General features: G+C 37.1%; 1 protein-coding gene across 1 annotated transcript; it reads right to left on the bottom strand.

Annotated features, from left to right (window-relative positions):
• Window positions 1-912: 912 nt before the first annotated feature.
• Window positions 913-21,706, bottom strand: LOC149775150 (uncharacterized). The gene is made up of 6 exons (XM_089944360.1): window positions 21,438-21,706; window positions 13,817-13,887; window positions 11,647-12,426; window positions 2,625-2,668; window positions 1,593-1,641; window positions 913-1,211 (listed from the first exon to the last, which is right to left on the bottom strand). Exons 1-6 carry the CDS (start codon window positions 21,704-21,706, stop codon window positions 913-915), a joined length of 1,512 nt encoding a protein of 503 aa, XP_089800486.1.
• Window positions 21,707-23,105: the final 1,399 nt, after the last annotated feature.

The following is a 23,105-nucleotide window of genomic DNA, read 5'->3' as shown; positions in this document are numbered from 1 at the left end:
GTAAATACCATTTTTCTTTAATTCCCTTTTTTTAACTTGAGTCGATAAATTACCACCAAAATGTTCATTGAAAACAAAATATTCCAGAAGGCGGGTATAAAAAGGTTTTCCCAGGTTTGCTGCCAATCAGTAAGGAGAATACTGCACAATAATTTCGTCTACTTATTTGGACCAATTAGAATCAAATAAACTGACATGTAACACATTGCGATATCAAAAATGTGAAACTGCATACACTATAGAAAAATGTACTTTGTGATATTATATTATATTATATTCTATACCATACTGTATCATACTGTGCTGTGCTATACTGTACTGTTCTCCACTGTACCGTGTCATGCAATGCCGTTCTGCGGCTGTACTGCACTATACTATACCATGATCTACTCTACTCCATTCTCAGCTTCATTCACGTCACGCCACACCACATTACAATTCACAAATCTATACTATATGATACTATACTATACTATTCTGTCTACTGCTTAGCCGTAGGATACTATATTAAGATACATTTGACTCTTCTCTTCTTTTCTCTGGAAAATGTCTTGAAATACGGTTATGCAATACATTTCGAAGCAATGCAATATGATACAGTATAACACAACACGATGCTAGCCAATACAATACAATATGGTGCACTGTAATGCAAAGCAAAAGAAGATCAGACATGAAATGCATGAAAAAAAGTATATTATGCCGTAATACATGCTACACTAAACTTATGCATCAGACAACACAATACATATTATATTATTTTATATTATATTATATTATATTATATTATATTATATTATATTATATTATATTATATTATATTATACTATTTAGTGTTATACTTAATGCACAACACCATAATAAAAGCTTCCTATACAATTAAGGTGATAAAATGTAATTACAAATGTTTAATTACTGGTCCTGATAGAAAAAGTCCAGCAACAAACCTGTCTTTATTTTCCTTTTCCATTTTCTTGTGGCATGATCTATTTGGCAGCACCTTGCATGCACCTCAATCCCATCTGTAGATTTCATCTCAATTTCCTTGACTTGTTGTCCAAGCAAACGTTGGGTGAGAGACGTTTTTCCCATGCCTTGATTCCCTACAATCATCACTCTAATGTTGTAGACTTTTTCCTTTCCAGTTGCAAGTACCTCTCTGTATAGCTTTTGAAAACTTTCGTCCATATTGAGTATTTCTGGAGGTAGCACTGTTAGCAGGAAAATGAAGTCAAACTTAGAGGAGGATAATCGGTGGATTATTATTATTTACTTCTGATATTTGAAACACTTCCTATCAGTTGCAATGCAGCATATTTGAGTTATTTTGATATTTTGTCTAATGATTCAGCTCAATTTATATCAGACACATTGTCTGATAGGATGTTAACCAACTTAATACCTACAGTCTGTGTACGAGTACTATAACATTCATGTTCTTCAGGAAAAGTTCAATTTATTACAACTCATCTAGTTGCCATATACATTAAAAGGTTCAGAATTCAGAATGAAACTCCTTGTAACACACATTCAGTACCTCCTACCTGTCCATAATAAACGTAAACCAGATCGTACACTGCAACCTAAATTACCTTCTTCTTCAGTTTCGGAACTCAGTTCATCTATCACCCCTTTAGTCTCCTACAAGTAAACATGGCACACATCAAACTGAAACCAATATAAAGATTGATTACATACTCTTGACTTCTCATGTAGTACAAGATTTTGCTAATCTTCGATAAGTATTCTGGTTTATTTTTCCCTTCTGCATTGTTGTTTGATTTTGCTTTTTTTGGTTTTCTTTGCAATTTCTGCCATGTATTCTCACAGCTCCATTCAAACATATTTCAACTCAGCTTCATTGCATCAATGGTATTGAATATTTGGAGTATATTGTTTACAAGAAACGTTTTATGAAAGAATATCATTAAGGTTGCTGTTAAAGTTTGTATATTTTCCTTTAAAGTCCCAGACTGACAAACCAATTAAATCAAATATCATCAGTTTCTCTATGATGGTACATCTCAACTGTAAATGTTCAATTAAGTCAAAACTATGTGATCAATAATTCAATAAAAGCTTTTATTCATGAAGAAATATCTATGTTAAGATGCAAATCTGATGTTATAACTTGTGTAAAGGCAAGTGGATCATATACAATGTATTTCCAAGTTTGAACTAAAATTTCTTTGTTGGGGGTAGCGTAAAATTATATTTGGGATATACAATTGAGAGAGATTTGAAATTGATGGGTTTATCTTTACTAGAAAGATGATATTAAAAAAGGAAAAAAATGGGACTCCAACAAAAGTTTTCTTTTTAGGAGATTTTAGAGTACAAAGGGTTTAGTTTTGATTTATAGTTTTACTGGTTAACGTTATGGTCATGCATATTATGATTACATTCTACCTATAGTCTTCATTAAGTCATCCTAACATTTCAGTTCAAAACCAGACCGTGACTTATGGGTAAAAATGCGTGAATATCATTACATTTGTATCATCAGTCTCTATCACATAGAAGACTATGTATTGGGATGTGTATCGTATTGGTAGTGACTGCAGATATCTAACATGGAAACCTCATTGTCATACAAAAATCAGATATGGAGTATATTGACTTACAGTTTCCTGTTTTGTCCCTAAGACATGTGGATCTTCATGATCTCCTACAAAATACAGATCATCCCAGTATTAGAAATACCATCAAGACACTGAATTTTATTGCATTATTAATTACAATCTGTACAATCTAAAGACTACAATAAAATATGGATGTGTGATTTCTGTCTGAGAGCAAGAAAATGTGTTGACCAGTGTCATTAATAATATCATTTTATTCTTGTTGCTTTTCTGTACAAAATTTGATCAAAATTTCATAGAAAAAATAAACATTTAGAAATACTAAAGGGACAACATGTCCCAACCCTTAACAAGTACACGGCCGTCGCAGTGACCTATTTTAAGATAACAAATGTGTGGTTTAATACATATGTGAACCAAGTTTCATTATCTGTAAGAAAATATTTGATCGGTTAGTTGGTTTTGGGGTTTATGTACCCATTCTCTCCATTACGCCGGTTATTATAGTATTAGGACAAAAATGAATATTTTAATTAATGAATATTTTACGTTTGGGGCCCCTCTAAATCAAAAATCAGCACCTGTCAGTATTCTAAGTACAGAATTGGTCTTGTGTAACGAAAATCTATTTTACCTGAGACAACAATGAATTTTAAATGACATAAAGCATATTCGTGATTCAAAGTTATTGAAATCATTAGCAAATTATTCATAATCATTCCCCCCCCCCCCCAATCTTGCTGAATCTCTATCTGAAGCTTACTCACCTTTACAAAAATAGTCTCCTTACTGGTACAGCCAGGAATATGTGCACGGCTGCCATGCATCTTAACTGGAAATGACTATTTGCATTGTTGCTGTATATATAATTAATGTATAATATACATAAGGCAATTCGTATGGCTGCTGTGCATCTAATTTGCGGAAATGACCATTTTTGCAAATGATTACCTCTAATTCCATATCTGCAAGTAACTATTGTTAAAACTTGTACAAAGCTAATCTTACTCCGGTAGAAATATAAATTTTTGAATAAATATTGAGTGAATCTTGTGGGTGAAAAACTGCAATATAATCAGCCAATCGATGAACGTTTTTTCTTTTTATTTTATACACAAACAAGATGACTAGCTAAGGTGCTTTAAGAAGTTAAAAGAAGCAGATTGCTTTGGTAATGTCACCAGTACACCGTAAAATAATTCTCCTTAATCCAAGATAACAAAGCAATAACTTAAAAAAAAAACAGATTGGGATTCGATTCTTGTTCTTTTGCAGACAGGCCAACATACTTGCACTGAACCACGGAAATGGAAACGTCAGAGGAAGATATTTCCTTGCCAAGTGTATTCACCTGTCGCCGTGCGAATATTCTTTCATATTGTGGGCACATGGTGGTCGTGCGAATAGACACTACCTACTTGCATTTTAAAAGCTGTTAACTTAGTGTAGAAGAATAAGCTTGATACTTTAGGAACGTACTAGGCTACTCAATCGAATGTATGACAGTACCAATTGTAGAACCCCAGGTTGGCGGAGCTTAATGTGTAGGGAACATTGTATTCAGAAATAGACAACAAAACTAGTTGTGACTGGTACATTATGTAGGAGTTGTATGATCTATATATTAATTACCATAATCTCACATGTTGCTAAGAGACGACGATATTATATCCCTAGAACCACTACGATGCTGTACAAAAGATCAGGAAGAAAAATAACATTGGTCTCTTTCAACCGTCCTGTACAAATACACAACGCTCCAGACCCATTGATACTACTTCCGGATTCCGCACATATTTATTGGATTTGGCGTGCTCAAAAGAGCCATACTATTGGTGTAGAACAACTAGTATGGACACGAGACGAAATTCTGTATCCAATCGAAAGATTTCGCTGCTGTATTCAAAAATATAAACATGAGGCTGTTAGAAATTGCATATGCAAGAACGTTGGAACTATGGCGACACCAGACAGCAGAAAGACTTGCAGAGTCCCGATTGCAGTGCAAGAAGGAAACAGGATCTGGAACAGATCGTGATTTCGCACAAAATGTACAAAGGAATTTCCAAACGTACTATACAGAGGGTCCACAAGAAAAGCATACAGAAACGAATTGGAATCATCTTTCAAACAACCAAGCAGGCTCAGCTGCTAGGATTTTGACCCAACAAGGATAGCACTCCTTTAGTAAGAGCCGTTCTCAATGTACAAGGAACGACACGCACAATGTGAGTCACAAAAGGTATAGGAACCATCCAACAGTTTGGCGGAAATTATTTCGTGGAATACGAGTACAAAAGAAATAGATAGTCAATCTTTTACATTGTCCGATTGGAACCGACCTGGCATGTCCTACAATAGATCAATATTCAGTGTTCGTTCACCAACAACGAGGATAAAGATGTGTGTTGCGATGTGATTTGGATTTTTAACGTAGCTTTAACAATTTTTCAGTCATATCGCTACGATGTCTGCATTGTGGCAGTTTATAGTGATGTCTAGCACTGGGGCATCATGCCGCATATATGTAGCATGATGTCCCACCCAGTCACATTATCCTGACACCAGGTCGACCAGTCCTAACACTAACCTGTTAATGCTGAGCGCCAAGCGAGGCAGCTGTTAGCACCATTTTTATAAGTGTTTGGTATGACTCGGCCGGTGATGGAACCCACGACCTGCCGCATCCACGAGGATAAAAAAAATTTGGAACAAGATACGTGTCCTAGAAGTACAAAACGAGTTTTAACGAGAAAATATACGAAGATTTGTCGAAGCCTTCCATACAGCAATACAACGTGTGGGCTGGATGAACCACATTGCAGAAGTGCTAGAAATACAAATGCAAAAAGTAGAAGTGCGACGAAACACAAATTGCTACAAAAATGTCGATGTCGAAGAAGAGAGATACATCTGCAACAAATGTGCATCAACAATATTTCGAGGCACTCAAGGTTTTGTATCTCTTGCTCCTGTCCAGGTAGAAGGACTTGTGCAACAGGAATTCTATAAATATAGAATATATCAAGTAGATCTAGGTTCTGTAGTAGACCTAGCTGTTGTGCTGGAAAACGAGAACATATCGGTGCCACCCATACAAGTGCTAGGAATATACACGACCACTGACGACCATTTCTAATAATACTACATCCACAAATATTGTTCCGTTGGTAGATGGTAATGTTATGTATATCTAAGCTGTATGGATGGCATTGGTCAGTAATGGAAGGTATAAGCGTACCTGGCTATTAAGATGGTTTTTGTTGTTGTTGCTGTAACCAACATATTACATAGTCATTACTTTTCTGTGATTACAATATACATATTAAGAAAATTATTTCTTGGAGTTAAACATGTTGACATATGATGAGTACAAGGTCAACTATTTTAGAACTTAGGAATGTTCTAGATGTAATCCTGTTTACAAATTTTATGGGAAAATGAACGTTTGACCCTCATTCTGGTTCTGTAATTGAGACATAGGTTACTTTTATACAAGTGCTGTTTATTTCAGAAATACTCATTCGTAATCTTAACATCAGTCTTTAGATGAATCATTTTAGTTGTGTTCAGTTAAGGATTAAATAGTTAAATTATTCATTGGAATTAAAAAGTGCTCTTTGACGCCAGGATTAATAACTATGTTTAAAATTATTGTAAATCCATTTCATGGATATTTTGGATTATATCATTGTGATACATCAAGACTGTTGGCACACTACCACATTCCGAGTTAATGACACATCAGCACATTACAAATTGGAATTAATTCACAGCACCACTGGAATTCACTCGGAATACTCTATATTTCCGGACTTGTGATAGAACATTCAGGATTCGCCTCACAATACTTTACGTTCTAATTATAATTTTACTTTTTATTCTTGGGAAATAAAGTTTTTGTTGAATTGTACAAAACTCGTTGGTTTTCGCACTTTTCTGTTACTTAGTTTAAGATTTAAGACCTTAGAGTAGTAATATTTTACTGGGGGATTTTCGGGGATAAGAATATCTGACAAATGTTTCAGAGAAATTAAAATTGCTTTAGAAATTTATGTTTAATTTGTTTCGGAATTTTCTTAGTCTCTGATATTTTGATATCACATATTTGAGAAATCTTAAGTGAAACCAACAATCTTTTGCAATGTCATCTAAAGTGGAGAACTTAAAATAATACCTAGGTTAGAGTCCTTCAAAAGCGATGAGTTGCTTGAGCTTGCCAGGCAATATGACCTTTCTGAGGCGAAGGCTTTCTTTAACAATGCAAGAAATAAATATATTGTGGAACAATATTTGGTGAAAATAATACTGGATACAATTTGCTTTGGGTTTGATTATTAGGACATGATATGGTCCGGATAGGAAAAAAAAATTACAGTGAAAAAGCCATTTGGAAATATAATTATTGACGCTTCATCTTTAAAAAAGAACTGATTGAATTACAGGTTCAAAAAGAGGATATATAAGAGAGAGAGAGAGAGAGAGAGAGAGAGAGAGAGAGACAGACAGACAGACAAACAGACAGACAGACAGAAACAGAGAGAGAGAGAGAGATGAAAAGCAGATGCAAATGCAGACGGAAGAAAGAAAATAATGAAATGCAAAAAGACGACAGAGAAAGTGAAAGAAAAGAGAAAAGAAAGAGAATTGCAATTTAGATTTAAAGATAACTGGAAACCGGAAAGCATTCTTCTCTTATACACACAAGTTCAGGTTTTGATGTTAACATAAATATTAGGCTAATACACCCTTTTAAAAGAAAGGAAGTAGATAAATATTTTCCTCATTTTGAGAACAAAGCTGAAAATTTACAATGATCAAGAGAACACTGGACTTTTTTTATTACAAAGCGTACTTATTGGCAAAGCTCGTGAAGTCTACACTTCGCCGTCAGTACAACAAAGTGATAATTATGATGTGGTTAAAAAGGAATGGATCATGAAGGGTCATGAGTTGGTAACTGAGCGCATTGACAAAGGTTTATGAACTGTATAAAATAAAATGGGCAGATCCATGTCAAATTTGAAAAGGAAAAAGAATAACTATTTGATAAGTGGTGCTCAGAAAAGAAGGTTGCTCAAGATTACAATAACCTCAGAGAGCTCATATTAGTTGAAGACTTCAAGAATTGTATCCATAGTGACATTATGACCTACCTTAACGTGTAAAAGGTAGAAGCTGAAAATGCTGCTTGTAAAGCTGATTGTTATTCCTTGATGCACAAAGTTTCATTTGTCAATAAGTCTTTCTCTCAGCCGAGATTTGGTAAAACACCATCTGAGTCTCATACGAGTACTTCCAGCTCACAATCTGGCACAACTTTCAGAAGTCAAACCTCTCATAAGACTGATCAGAACTCCTAATCTCTTCCTACGTGCATTTATTGCAAGACAAAAGGGCACAACATTTCCGGTTACGACATGATGAACAAAAAATACAACAGAATAAAGACAAAGCTATTTCAAATGATCTTATTCTAAGAGGTCAAGATCAAAGTCATTTATTACAGTTGCTGGGTCAAACAAACTCCAGCTTGACTATTATTGAGAATTATGACCCATTCATGTCGGAATGTTCTATATCACTTATTTGTGATTCTGCCAAGGCTATCCTTATTAAAACATTAAGGGACGAAGGAGCGTTTCTTCTTTTATTATCGTGCACTTAACCTTTTTCTCAAGAGTCTTCTTCAAGCGAAAGTGTTCTTATTCAGGGAGTAGAGTGCGGCTTTGTTAATGTTCCTCTCCATTGTGTTAACTTGTCATCAGACTTAGTCTCAGGACCTGTGATAGTCGAAGCAGTGACTTCTTGGCCCATTGAGGATGTTAATTTTTTTTACTAGGTAATGACCTAGCTAAAACTAGGTTGTGGATAATCCACTTGTAACTGACAAGCCTTGTTGAGATTGAAATCCCTGATTCATATCCATCTCGGTCAGTTATCAGTGCTATGAAAAAAGAGCTCTGGAGAATAATGTTGATCAGGAAGTATTCGTTTATCTGACACATTTATTGGTCAGTCTTTTGATGAGGTTACGCTTGCTCCTGGTATTGATTAGTCAAACGGTACTGATCACTGTGATCCTTTTTTACTACTCATTTTCTTTATTCTAACCAGGGTGACAAAATACAATCACTTGTTTTCGAACAAGAAAAAATCCTGAAACCTTTTTGTTTCATAGCGCCATTAGCGAAATGAAAGCCATAAAATATGTTATTTTGTTAAAAATGGGCTCCTTACGAGAAAATGGGTCCACCTGAGCTAAAAAATTGTTGTTCCTAAGTCACATCGACAGCAGATTTGTGTCAAGTCCATGAATCACTCTTGTCAGTTCATTTGCGGGTCAGAAAGACTTATCACGAGACGTTGCATCATTTTCGATTTGCCGAAAATTGACAGTGATGTTTCTAAAAACTGTAAATCTTAATCGTCAAATGGTAGGAAAATACAATCAGGAGATCCTAAAGATCATGTGCAAAACATTCCTGTATTTGACGAGCCATTTAGTAGAATACTGGTAGACTGTCTCGGTCTCTTTGGGAACATTAAAAATAAAACTATAGTAAAAGCTTTGATAAAGGTTTTTTTTGCTTCATTTTTTGGCCTTCCCAAATCTGTCTATTCTAATCAAGAATAAAATTTTCGACTTCACGGAAAAGGCAAAGGATGTTCCAGTTGATAGTGAAAGTACCCGATTGATCATCTGCTTTTAAAAGTGAAACTTTGGTTGATTTAGGTCATGCTGGGTCACCGGTTAAGCTGGTGTATGTATATTCATGAGAAACGAGGAAATCTATGCAGATGCATGCACGCGTGATAAAGGAGCGTCGCGGAATGTCTTCCCTGGCTTGCGACGATGGTATGTGCCTATGTATTTATACAATTGTAAAAACAATCATTTATATAATGTACCGTTGACTTGACACCAGAGTGGTTGTGTGCATTTGGACAAACATACTTAATTTAAATAATAGTTTATTAGGATATAATTTTACATAAATATGTACAACAACAATGGTAGTAGTAATGAAACACTCAAACAATACTGACTGACAGTTAATGTACAAAGCCTCGAGATACACTCAATAGCTTCATAATCAAACCTGCACTTGTCATTATTATTATTGTTATTATTATTATTATTATTATTCATTCCTGATTTTGTTATTTTAACTAGGTCTGTAAAAAAACGCTTGATGTGAGAGTCAAGATTATGAAAAATAATGTGTGCATGCAATTTTCCGTTTGAGCAAATGTTTAAACTAAAACTGCCAATTTCTGAAACATATAAATTAATCAATACATATAGATTCAAGATTTCAGAACTTACTGCTCTTTCTTTACACATATTTTAATGGATTTGTGCAAAAGTAGTTGTTACACTACCTAATGTACTGTACAATATTAATGTAGAACTATAATGAAAAATAATAAATTAAATATAACACTATACTAGAATGAGATAAATGATAATAAATAATGATAATAATAAAAACAAAAATAATAATGAGATAGTACTAATCATAATATTATTTACATTATTTCTATTCATATCACTAACAGTAAATTTCCTGAGTTCAGGTAATTATTTTACCTGTATTAAATGATTTACATGTACATTGAACTCTTAACAGGTAAAATACAAACTGTAGGGAAATCAGATTACTTACTGCCAAAAATATTTTACCTGTCAATCATGCGAATTTATGCTAACATTGAAGAACTTGACACATGTTCCATTCTCTCCCTTTCACTCACATTAAGGGATACAATTTCATTTTTGTGCATAAAGTATTTTCATTTATTCATGGATACAAATAACCCAGTGTTATGTCATGCAAGTTTCAAATACACTGTGGAAATGCATATCAACACGCTATGACAAAGTCAAGCAGTAAAGAAAGCTGGATAATTAAGAAACAAAAATGCAAGAAATGATTCAAATTCCATTTCTATTGTCAATAACTTAGATAACATTATTTCGTTATATAGCCCTTCTTTACAGCTGGCAGGTATGCTGCAAATGAAGGTGTTCAGTTCAGTTTTTCACTTATTATCCCCACGAGTGGAGACTATGCCATATCAGCATACTGAGACACTAAGCGATGATTTAGATGTTATTTAAAGATACATGTTTCAGTTGTAGTAATTATACAATGTACTGTTTCTGCTGTGCCTCACATACATGGTTAAACTGGGAACCTATATTTTCAACTCCCTAACTATATATTGCTATGTGTGCATTTGCCATTGACCAAACAATCTCGTGACGCAAGAATATACAGATGTGCCAATGGTCGTATGTACTACTGCTCAACATTTGGATAAGATCGACATTGATATGCACATGGAAGTACAAGTCAAGAAGATCATGCAGGCGTTTTGTACCGACCATAAGTTAAACGTTCTTAAGAATTTGATTGCACATACCCTCAAATGGCTGTTATTCAGATTTTTTTATACCTATTTTGTTCATTTGTTTCTTAATTTTTATTTTTTTGCTTGTTGTTACATCCTACTTGTATGATTATTATAGAAGCGCATCAAGAAATACAAGCTCAAAATCAGTCTTAGAGCAGAGAGGCCAACCAGTAGGTGTAATTCACTGTAAACAGGACTGAATGTCGCGTGTTATGATATCATCATGAAAGCGCCAATTATTTCAAAATATGTATACTACCCTGCACTGGTATAGGTTTCCTGATCAAATCGTCATTGCAAATATCCATAGCAAATAACAAATATGTTAAAGTTTACGATGATAAATAAGGTACAGATTAGTTAACAATAAGGAATAACCAGACTTGGACACATTGTATTAATAGCAAATGTTGAAAAACATAATATTTTATTTATACTTTCCTTACGATAAAAAAATTAATACACGACCATGTTGACGTACACTTTAAATAAAAAAATAATCAATCTGAATTACTATTTCAAGCTTGATTTTCATTAAATTTAAATATACTTTATATCTTTTAAAATCGTTTGTCTTTATAACAAAGTTATAATTCTGGGATGAAAATGTTTATGTCAGTAAAATAAGAAATATGTTATTTACCTTGTTGAAGTGAATATTCTGTTTTGTATCGAATGATGACATTACTCCACTCGCGTGTCACATACAGCAGTCCCTGGTCCCAGAATAGGTCACAGAGACGGTTTCGCGGCATCTCCTCTCTGAAAATGGTCACTAGCTCACATTTATTTGTCAGAAGATTAACACAGGAAGGGAAATAATTACCAACAAATACAAATTCCATTGTATCCACAGTTATGCCAGTTGGCCAGCTGAGATATTCATGTTTGCATATAAAGGCCTGCTTACTAGGATTTTCAATATCATAACCATATATACCATTGTCAGGGGAGTCACGATTAGCACGACAAGAGATATAAATCATGTTGTGTTTTGCGGTCATGTAACTCCATAACCCTTTAGAGACATGGTGAACTGTGTCAAAATGTGGACCATCAAGGGACACAGTAAACCAGCATATCCAGTATTCATTATTCCTACCACATACAACAACTTTATCCATACATTTCACTACTCTACTAAAGTAATCAAATGTTGTGTTTTGATGCAATGTCCTGCAGCGTGTTATCACTCCTGTGTCACCCGTGCACTGTATTGATATGATTTCTACCTTGTTCCCGACAGTCACACAGATTTCCATGGTATTAATAAAACAGATACCACGGGGTTCTGACTCCATCCTGTCTGTTGTAGCCAGTAACTTTCTATCCCATTGTCTGTAAAGCAGAACTTTCCAAGAATTTCTGTCTGTTACTATCAGAAAGTCTCCAGACACAACAAGAGCGATAACGAAAAGGTCATCTGTAAAACAAGTAATAGGAAGAATTCCATTATATTTCTGACTTCAAACAATAATACACTGTCATAACTTTAACCAAGAACACAACCATCGTCACCAACATCCTAAGTGTTATTGTTATTATTTTAACAACTTTCGGGTGTGATTTAAACACTATCATGCGGGTGGGGCTAATTAGACGAGGTGATTTTACATAATGATTAGGACAATATGCAAATACTAACTTTTATATATATATATATATATATATATATATATATATATATATATATATATATATATATATATATATGCATACATACATACACATACGCTCAATAACATGTAAACATCTACATAGGATGAATTTCATTATACTTCTGACGCTAGTCTACAGTTGTAATTTTCATCACTGTCATCGTCAAAGCCGTGGTTAAATCTCCACCGTTAACATTATTATTATTATTATTATTACATGAGTGATTTACAGCATAAGTCGCATGGTACCAGTAATCACACTATTCTAATTCTATAGTGTTTTAGTAAGCTGAAGATATCAAATGTACGTTACCTTTGTAATGACATTTGTACTTTAATCATGAAAACAATAATGTACAATCATAAATCAATAATGACTGTACGGTAACTAGTCCTATGTAGTAACTATTGTTAACCCTTGATTATTTTCAAAGGATATTGTCATAAATAGGGTCGTACCAGTCCAATATCCCTGAACTCCAATTACGCCGTTGAAGATACATATACAAAATTTGGATCTGTAATAGTTCTATGGTGTAGATTGTGCTAACACTGTTAAGAGGTTTGATCACTATTCTGGGGTTGAGCTAAGGTGGTATGGTGCTTTTGCATAAATTTCAAGCAAGTGCAGAGTTGCATTGGCTCAGTTATCTGAGAATTGCCACATTTGATCAATGGACCAAGTGTCAACATATACCAAAGATAGATACCCCGGAGTCTATCCCTAACCCCCCAAGTACTTTGCTCTAGGGTAATATAGTAGAAGCTATAGAGATTCCTCCCTTATATCCATATAGACATTGAATACGAACAAAATGACAAATTTATACTTGTAGCTAACATTTACCCCGGGAATTCTTCCCTATATCCAGGGACTTATCTCCTAGACCATAACTTGGACATCATTGAAATCCTCACGTTACAGTCACATACACATTGCACATGAAGAGGCAAATTTATAAATGCAACTGACTTTGATTTCAGGGTCCATCCCTACCCATTAGGACTTGGTTCCTTGGACAAATGAGATCATCGCCCTATAACATTATATACATTTAGTGGGCATGAAAATAAAAATTATTTTCTCCAGCTTATTTTGACTTCTGTGTCCATCCCAAACAACAGAAACTTAGTACCTGTGTCATAACTTGGTACCTGTGTCATAACTTGGTACATGTGTCATAACTTGGAAACTATTGAGATCACTATATAATGATCTACACCACCTGCATATGGAAAACAAATTCATGCATACAAATTAAATAGATTAAAGGGTCCAACTCTTCCCAGGTTTCATTAGTCTATGCATCATAACTTAGATCTCCAGACTATACCCATATTTACGTTTACTTGCCATTGAATGAGCTTCTTCTTTAAATAAAGTCATTATTATTATTACCATCATCATCATCATCATCATCATCATCATCATCATTATTGTTATTATTATTATTATTATTATTATTATTATTATTATTATTATTATTATCAAAAATTATTACATTCAACCAAAATTAGACTTTGGGTCCATCCTTACCCCAAAAAACGTATCCCCGGCATTCTGTGCTTGAAACTATAAAGTTTCTACCCTTCTATCTATGTACATCACACATACCTGCTGTGCATGAAAATGACAAATGAACATACTGAAATGACAAGTGTCCCTAGGGTAGTCGTTATCCACAGGGTCGGGGACATACCCAACAAGAGGCTCAAACGTGAGGTTTTCTGTCAAAACTGGGAAGTACGCAGTTACCGGATGTAAACTCGCAGAAATCTAGCTGTTGATCTTGTTAGGGACCGACTATTTCTTTTCTATTGTTATAAAGTAGAGGAAGAATATATTTTGTCAAGTTATTTGACAGCGGGATTTTTTTCTCTACAAAATATCAGTCCTCCTCCCACTAAAATTAAATGATCTTTCTTCTACATTGTCTTTAATGCAGAATATAAAGAGTTGAGAAAATATATACGAGGACAAAGTAAGGAATTTGTTGATGGCAGTGACGGAATACAAGCCGGATGATCTTACAAGGCACCACGCGACAAGCGTCAAATACACCGATGACGCACCAGTTAAACGCGTTTGATCTTTATGTAGTGTTGGATTCCAATCTATCAAAAGAGAAGTACCATGGGATACAGTCAATATGCTTTTCTAAAAATGCGCGTATCCGATGTCCTAAGTTTCATAGAACCCAGGAGTCAAAACAGCTTTACGGTAGCGAAATCCTCTAAAAGAGTCGGATCTGTGGGGACCGTGCGTCATCTATTGTATCACACAAACTCCGTTTACTGCAGCTATATCTGAGGAGGTGTAAAGGAAAGAGTTGACAAACAGAATAGAAAATAGACTATGAGCGGCGCTATCTTCTACAATTCGAGCAGCGGTGTGTGTGTGTGTGTGTGTGTGTGTGTGTGCTTGAACCGACCTTTTTTGGGACTGACCTACCTGGGCCATTATAAGGCCCCGATTCTCATCCGGGGCATTGTAAAAAAGCTAAGATGTTAAATGCCAAAAGCCGATTCGAGCCTTGTATGTAAGTCTGGTTAGCTGATCTCATTATGTTGTTTTGAAATCGAGGGGTGAACGTACCTTTTGGGGGACTACGAACCAGCGAATTTTAAACAGAATTCTCTACGAAAAAGACACAATGACCCACGACAAAATATTGCAACAGTTAAAATAAGGCCCAGTACGCCTGGATGCGGTCTCAACCACCGCATCGGGGGTACAAAAATAAATTATGGATCGCGCACGTCGCTAGATTTACTGATATTTGACTGCTTAAAGTGCATTTTAGCATAGGTGCTGACGGGTGATGTGTAATTAAATCATTGTTTAATTCATAGCAATGAGTGATTCTGTGCTATCTATGGAATCTCATACAGCTAAACTACCTCGATAGCAAGTAGAGACAATTAAGAAATATTTCCCCGTCCATGATTCTGTCAAACAGCAACTACAATAACGTCAGTACGCTTAGGTGGACTTTACAGAAGGCACAGAACAGTTATTTAAACCAATTGTCAAACCAACAAAAAAAAATATTACAGCAACCGAGTCGGCACAAAAAGCTCTTGAGATATTACCCGTGAATATAACTGGTTGTCTTCAACCCGCTCCACCACACTATCATCCTCTTCAACCACAATCTAAAGTTCAGCCACCTCAACAACCTTTTCAACCACAAACACTTAGAACTAACATAATATATACATTTATTGAGGAATTGCCGCAATCAGGGATTCAAAATAAATACGTAATATCGCCGTGTTTGGGTGGAGTGATAGACAAATATATGTAAAACCCGAATATATTTAAACTCTAAAAGCTGGTGATGGGGTAGAAGATTTATAATTTATATCCCGTTGCTAGTAATGCTCAGCAGATCAGATCTGAGGAAGATACTAATACTTTTTGAAATCTTTACCCGGGTAATAAAGGAACATGCTGCAACAGTAAAACTGGAAAGAAAAAAAAAACACGAAGAAAAGAAGCATAAAGTGATGAAAAAGAGGAAATGAGAAATCAGGCGTAACAGCTAGATCTGAAATGAATAAAGGCACTTCAGCAGCACGCTCTGGAACCACAACCAGATTTTCATCACGAAATGTCACCTGAAGAAAAAAACAGGAGAGTGGCTAACCCATAACGTGCCTGCACAACGTGGTCGTAAGAAACAAAATGTATTCCCTGAATAGCGGCGATGTACGAAAAACTTTGTCCCAATAACGTCCTCGCTGATGTTGATTGACTAGAAATTTCGATTGGTGGAGGACGAGCCGACAGTAATTCCCCAGAAATCATTAGTGAAGTAGTTTCTAGCTGTTAGAGTTTATTTACAGACGGCGTCGGCACTAATCGATGAAATTATTGATGATCACTACAGCAATTGATCAATTAGATCGTTGATAACAAAATAACATGATTAGTCACAATGCCCAACATGGACAAGTAATGGTCTGGTTGATAAATTCACGATTACCAGTATATAAAGTTATCTACGGAGATGGTACTGGTGATGTTGTTCAAGGTTTATTCAGAAGGATAGCACAAAAAGCGATTCCGACTGCAAAACAGTTATGAATGAGTGTACGTCTTTTGGAATTTTTAACGTAACTTTAACAATTTTTCAGTCATATAGCTACGATGTCTGCAGTGTGACATGTAGCATGATGTCTCACCCAGTCACATTATACTGACACCAGGTCGACCAGTCCCAACACTAACCTCTGAATGCTGAGTGCCAAGAGAGGCAGCTGCTAGTACCATTATGTCTTTGGTATGACTCGGCCAGGGCTCGAACCCGCGACCTCTCGCATCCGAGGCTGACGCTCTGAGCACTAGTCTACCGGAGCGGTCAATTAGGAATGAAAGCCATTGATGTTGTTAGCAATAAAACTATGAGCGTATGAAATAATTAGCTGGCGTGCCGTCACTGATAAAACAACAAGGCACCGAGAGACAAAAGATATAACTTCAAGTCTGATAGCAGGAAGTGGCATGGCTCGACCTCGTGTTAAACAACAAATAATATAATAAAATGTTCAAGCGTGTATTCATCTGATACCGCATTTGGCGCGTCAGTCCTCAAAGATGAATATGTTCGCAATTATCAGTATTATTCTTATGATGCACGTGTACCTGCGCACGTGAACGAATCGATCTACAAGTTCAGATATTTCCTGCCCGCTCAAACATTCATTGAGATCGAAGCGAAATTTTTGAAAGCAGATGATACACCATATGGGATTGGAGATTGAGCTGGGTTTGTTAAAAAATGGGCGTTATGGCGTTATTTAACAGTGCGACCTACATGATCGATGGAAGGAATATTGAATCCTGTCTCGAAAATTTTAAAGTAAAACGACGCTATTGGGCCTCACACGATATTCAGATGATTATTTGCGGTCCGCTGGTCCGTCAATGATGTTCGCGAGGGATACCACTGATCACCCTGAGAACCGTAACATAACAATGAATGAAAATTTCATCCAAGGATTCGCAGCACGTCGATCAATGTTAAACTGTGATGAAGAATTTTCATGTGTAATTCCACTATCACACGTCTTTTGATTCTGTTGAAATGTAACAAAAGTTATCTTTGGTGCTAAACACATAGTTGTACTTATTCGAAAAGCCATGACAACGATTCAATCTGGCGTCCCGATACGGTTGATGCTGGTAAGGTGAAACTGATCAAACTTTCATTGTGGATGGCAACAATAATACCATGAATCTTTCAATAACAACGTCTACTCTCTGTTATGGATAGCGGCGGCAAATCAGTTGTGGTGGTTGACGATGACCACAGTATTCAAAGTGACGTGTCTGGTTTATTCACATGGCAGACAGCAGGGGGTTTCAGCACCATGACATTCATTCATAGCGCTTCAGAATGACACTCAAGTAGATTCACAGACGCGAAACCCAATGGTGTTTGACACGATTGGGGTTAGTGAAGTTTCTCTGAGAATAAATGGACATCAACAATCATCGGAAGCAGTGTTGATGAAATTTGAGACCAATCAAGTACGTTAGTATCATCGTATGATGACATCTATGGGGCGTGATCAGAATGTTGATTCTGGTTTGCAGATATCTCAGCAGGATTTCACAACGCTATATCCGGTCTATTATTTCTCAATGAAAAACTTGGATTTCTTCAGACAATAAGTCGTTGACATACATTTTCGAACTCGTGTAGCATGACCACCAGTTGCTTCTGGTGCTTATAGAGCAATCGTTGTTATATTATCAGACAAAACTAATCTGATCGAAGGTATTGGTAGACGATATTGGGTCGTTGATGCATCCGGGGAAAATATGTAATTAAATCCTTCATAATATTGTATAAAATGTCATATCAACACGTTAATGTCAGCAAAGACTGATGGTATATTTCCATTGCTGTAACACAATCATACTGTGGCAATATTTTCCTAATGACCCACGAAAGCTTACCGTGGACAGAATCGATAATAGTTTGGGACACACACGCGAAAATGTCGCGCTGACATGTCTTGAATGTAACCGACGTCGAGGAGTTAGTACCTTGATTTGCTAGCGAAGCCATGCTGGTGGTAATTGTGTATTTCAGGAATTACCTGTACTTGTTCACGGACAGATGCGCGTTGAGGAGGCGCCGAATCTAGTCTATAGATTGCAGGCCTGCGCGTAGATCCTACCACGTTGGAAATTGTATGTGTGGCTACGCTCCAGACAGGGTCACTTGCTGTTTCTTTGCGATCTTCAAGTTCACCAGGTTCATATAAATACCTGACTGTTACGTTGGTGTCCATCGATGGGTTTCATAGCAATTCCACGCCTTACTTCGTTGTTTAACGGGGCTATTGCGCTTTGTAGTCTTGCAACCCATGCATAATATCTCGTTTTTGTGGCGCAAAGTAATTCCTTAGCATACTGATGTCCAACCAATCGCTCAGCATGCGTCCGATTAAATCGTCCAACGATTGTCTGATCACGATGTATTCCGGAGTGTCCGCGTCTGATTTCAACATTATGTTGTTACATCAGTGATGATATTGCACCAATAAATTTTTTGCCAGGGTCAACCTGCAGCAATCGTGGCCATAGTAAAGGCCCACGCGAATAAATTCGTTCAAACTCGGCTGCGACATCAGTTGCTGTTTTAGTCAATAATAGTTCCGATTCCTTGTATCTGCTTGTGGGTGTGTATGTGCGTGATTTGGATTTTTAACGTAGCTTTAACAATTTTCAGTCATATCACTACGATGTCTGCAGTGTGACAGTTTATAGTGATCTCTAGCACTGGGGCATCATGCCGCAGACATATAGCATGATGTCTCGCCCAGACACATTATCCTGACACCAGGCCGACCAGTGCTAACACTAACCTCTTAATGCTGAGCGCCAAGCCAGGCAGCTGTTAGTACTATTTTTGTAAGTCTTTGGTATGAGCCGACCGGGGATCGTACCCACGACCTTCCGCATCCGAGGCGGACGCTCTAACCACTAGGCCACCGGAACGGTCTTGTATCTGCTTGCAACGTCGACGACCATCAACGAGTATTTGTATGTGCGAGTCTGTTGTTTGTGTTTACGTGATGTGTCTGATAATAGTGTCATTGGGTGAAAACAAGATATCTGCCAGATGAACATCGTTGGGAGTGCTGACATCAAACCGTCCATATAGAATCATTTTAGATGGTGGTAGGTAATTTTGCCATATTGCCTGTATTGAAGTATTACCCATAAAACGCGTCTCTTCAGTTTGAGGGATAGTGAAGTTTATTTCCCTCCTTTCTCTTTTCTGTATCCGCGGATGATGTGGCTTTCGTGTTTGTAGTGGGCGCTGAGGTTTCCACTCTTACCGCTGTCTCTCCAACTCTTCTTCCTAGTTTTCAATCTAGGGGACAGTGGCTCTCGGTGGCGGTGGTATTAGTGGCGGGCGCTGTGATGGCGGTGGTGTCCTCACAACAGGCTTGACCTCACAACTCTGTCTTAGGTGAGGCAGGATCTTTCTTTCCTTTCCTCTTCTTTCTTCTTTTTTTCTCATTCTCTTCTTCTTCTTCAATCTTCGCTCTTTCGGTAATAACCTCCATGGCTAGCTTTCCTGGAGGTGTTAGGCATACTCCAGGTACATTTGCAGCTCTAGCAGTTTCTCTATTCTGCTCATGTTTTCTTGTTGACGAGTCAACGATGGGTAGCCAGACTGATGATGATTTTGAATTACCGTCTCTTGTGCACATCGTGGATGTGCGACGGGTTAAATTCAGCAATAGCGGATTAATTGATTGTGGAAAAAGGAATGAGAGCGTCATCCCTCAACGTATTTCTGCACACTAAGTGTGCTACTTAATTTTGTCCGATTTCGGGGCATTTAAATCCCACTGGAGATATGCTGAGCAGGAATAGAAACAAACATATTCATCATGGCAAAGTCTTTATATTTAAGACGCTGATTGGGAATTGTACCCCATTCGTAGCGACACCCAGATTCCGTGTTTACACGCTCATCGGGGCTCCTTGGGATTTTGACGAGTAGAAATAGCCATAGCTAGGCACGAGGAGAGGCACTCGGCAAGGGGCAACAAGCACCAACATGATGCACTGATGCCCGGGTCGTACTTCTAATCAAATTTAGTCCAGTTATTCTAATAAACGGTTTAAACTACCAATAATGTGCAGGCTACCTGTACAAATAGCCAATTCTATAATAGTTAAACAAATTTCCTTTAATAATTCATCCAAGTTTGAATTTTGTGTGTACAGTGTACGGTTGTTTTTCAAAATAAAACCTAATCAGATGAGTATTAAGTCTAAGTGACCAATTACATTTTGTTTGATCGTGTTTGGTGAGTCGGTTTATTTGTGAACGGTGGGTAAAGCATCATGGTTGTTTCATAAGTATTATCGAATGAGGTTTTCAAGCGAAAATGAAAACCTATATGACAAATACATGCAACTGATAGCCCTTAAAAGGACTGCTTCTAAAAGAATCCAACTTCTAATACTTGAAGGGTTTCTCCAGATGTTTAGGTACTACAATAATGCCTGGGACGTCCTCTATGGTATTCTTCTTTCAATACCTCGATCACAGCTAGGCGAGACAGCTCAGACTGGTTTAAGATTTCGTCTTCTAATCCATGATAGTTCTGTAATCCTCGGCAGATAGCCCAGGGGAGCGGCATAGGGCATTCAAGGTGTTCATCCCCCGAAGATTTTATATTATTGGCCGCTTTCTTCCGTCAGGAATTTGCTGTTTTGGTTTTAGGTGATTCTAACTACCTCAGAAGTTTGGGATCTTCGATGTACTGAATTGCTTCTTTGTTTGTACAGAGGTCTGCCATTCCCATTTCGTTAGCTTGATCGTAGACATGCTGGTAAACCTCCGGGAGTGCCTGGTTAAGATCATCTTTTTCTTGTTCTCGTTTTGATGTATCTGTTGTGGATGACTTAAAACTACCTAGTATTGTGGTAGAAGTAGGACTCCGGGTGGGAATCTTGGATACCTTTGGTATTGGTTCCTGTCTTTTTTTATCCCTTTCCTTTCTCATCTGTCATTGTTGCTTTATTTGGACTCTTCCTGAATTGCTGCCTTGTAACTCTCTGTTGAGTATTTCCTAATTAAGGTGGTGGTGGCCAAAGGTGGTGTTGTTGTTGAAGCTTCTACGGGATAACACCACTTGTAGTAATTATTGGTACTGCAACTCTCTGAGAGTGAGTCGTTGTGCTCAATGAATTGGGATGAACCATAATAGTATTTTGGGCTGGTGGGGGTGTCCTTCCTTCTACTCGAATCCCAATTGTTTGTGCTCGGCGTCTGTGTTTGAGTAAATTGCTTCCTTCGTGTTGTTTTACTACCTCCCCCTCTTCTCAGCTGTCTTCTGGGGCTACTTTTTATTTCTCTGTCATATGTTCTATCCCATATCAGGAGAAGAGTGGTCCAGCCGGTTGCTACCTTAAGTCCAAGAACTATCGGCGCACTCATGGCCGTGCCGGGAAATAATTCCGTTGCTAGCGTCATCTCTGATAATATTGTTACTACTGCTTGCTATACTAGCTGCAGACTGAATGAATGATCTCGACAGACTGACAAAGGCACTGCTATATATGACTGAGGTACGGACGTGAAGGAAAATACCTCTCACAAAACTAACACTACAGACACCACACCACATCCAAAAGATGGACCGCGCGGACCTAAAAGAAACACCCTCTTCACTTTTAACATACAAATACCTTATACGACAACAAACTCATACAATCATTCGCCGGACTTAACAAAAACACAAGGAAGTGCCCAAAGTGTTTATAGACACCTCTAAACCCTTACATACAAACAAAAACTAGAGCAGGGAGAAGCTTTTGGTTAGGGTAAAAAAAGACACACACACACACACACACACACACACACAACCATTCCAGCAAAAATAGTTTTGGCAATAGAGTAGTATTTCTTTTCTAGAGATAAGGGGGGCTGTTTTGTTTTTGAGTTTTGGAAATGTTTTTACGTCAGCAAGGATTGCCAGATCTTGCTGAAGGTTTTCTTACTGGATACAGCCTGTTTCTACGGAAAGAAAAAGAGAACTCCTTGGTGTTCACACGGCAGTCTACGAATCCTCGTTCTTGCTCCTGCTGCTGTTGTTGCTGTTGCTGTTTCTGTCCACACTTCTTACTCCTATTTTATTTCTTCTCTAACGACCTCTTCTATGGCGTCTTGTGCCAACTTAATCAGTCCATATTTTTCATCTCTTGTGGCTTTCGCATTAGATTTTGCCTGACACAATGTAAATGCACGTGGGCATCGTTTAGTATGCTTTTTCGGATCTTGAGAAAGAGAAGAACTCGATGAAGCTGATGCTGTGTTGAACGGCATGATGGTTACTTCTTTTTTTAGTCGATGACTTGAGAAGCGTCGATCCAAGAAACAAAACTTGGAGGATATCCTTTCAT

Source organism: Sinohyriopsis cumingii, chromosome 19, assembly GCF_028554795.1.
Source record: "Sinohyriopsis cumingii isolate HCF-2022 chromosome 19, ASM2855479v2, whole genome shotgun sequence".
Taxonomy (NCBI): Eukaryota; Metazoa; Mollusca; class Bivalvia; order Unionida; family Unionidae; genus Sinohyriopsis; species Sinohyriopsis cumingii.
The sequence above is the reverse complement of the archived record's forward strand: the minus strand, read 5'-3'. Positions and strand labels throughout refer to the sequence as shown.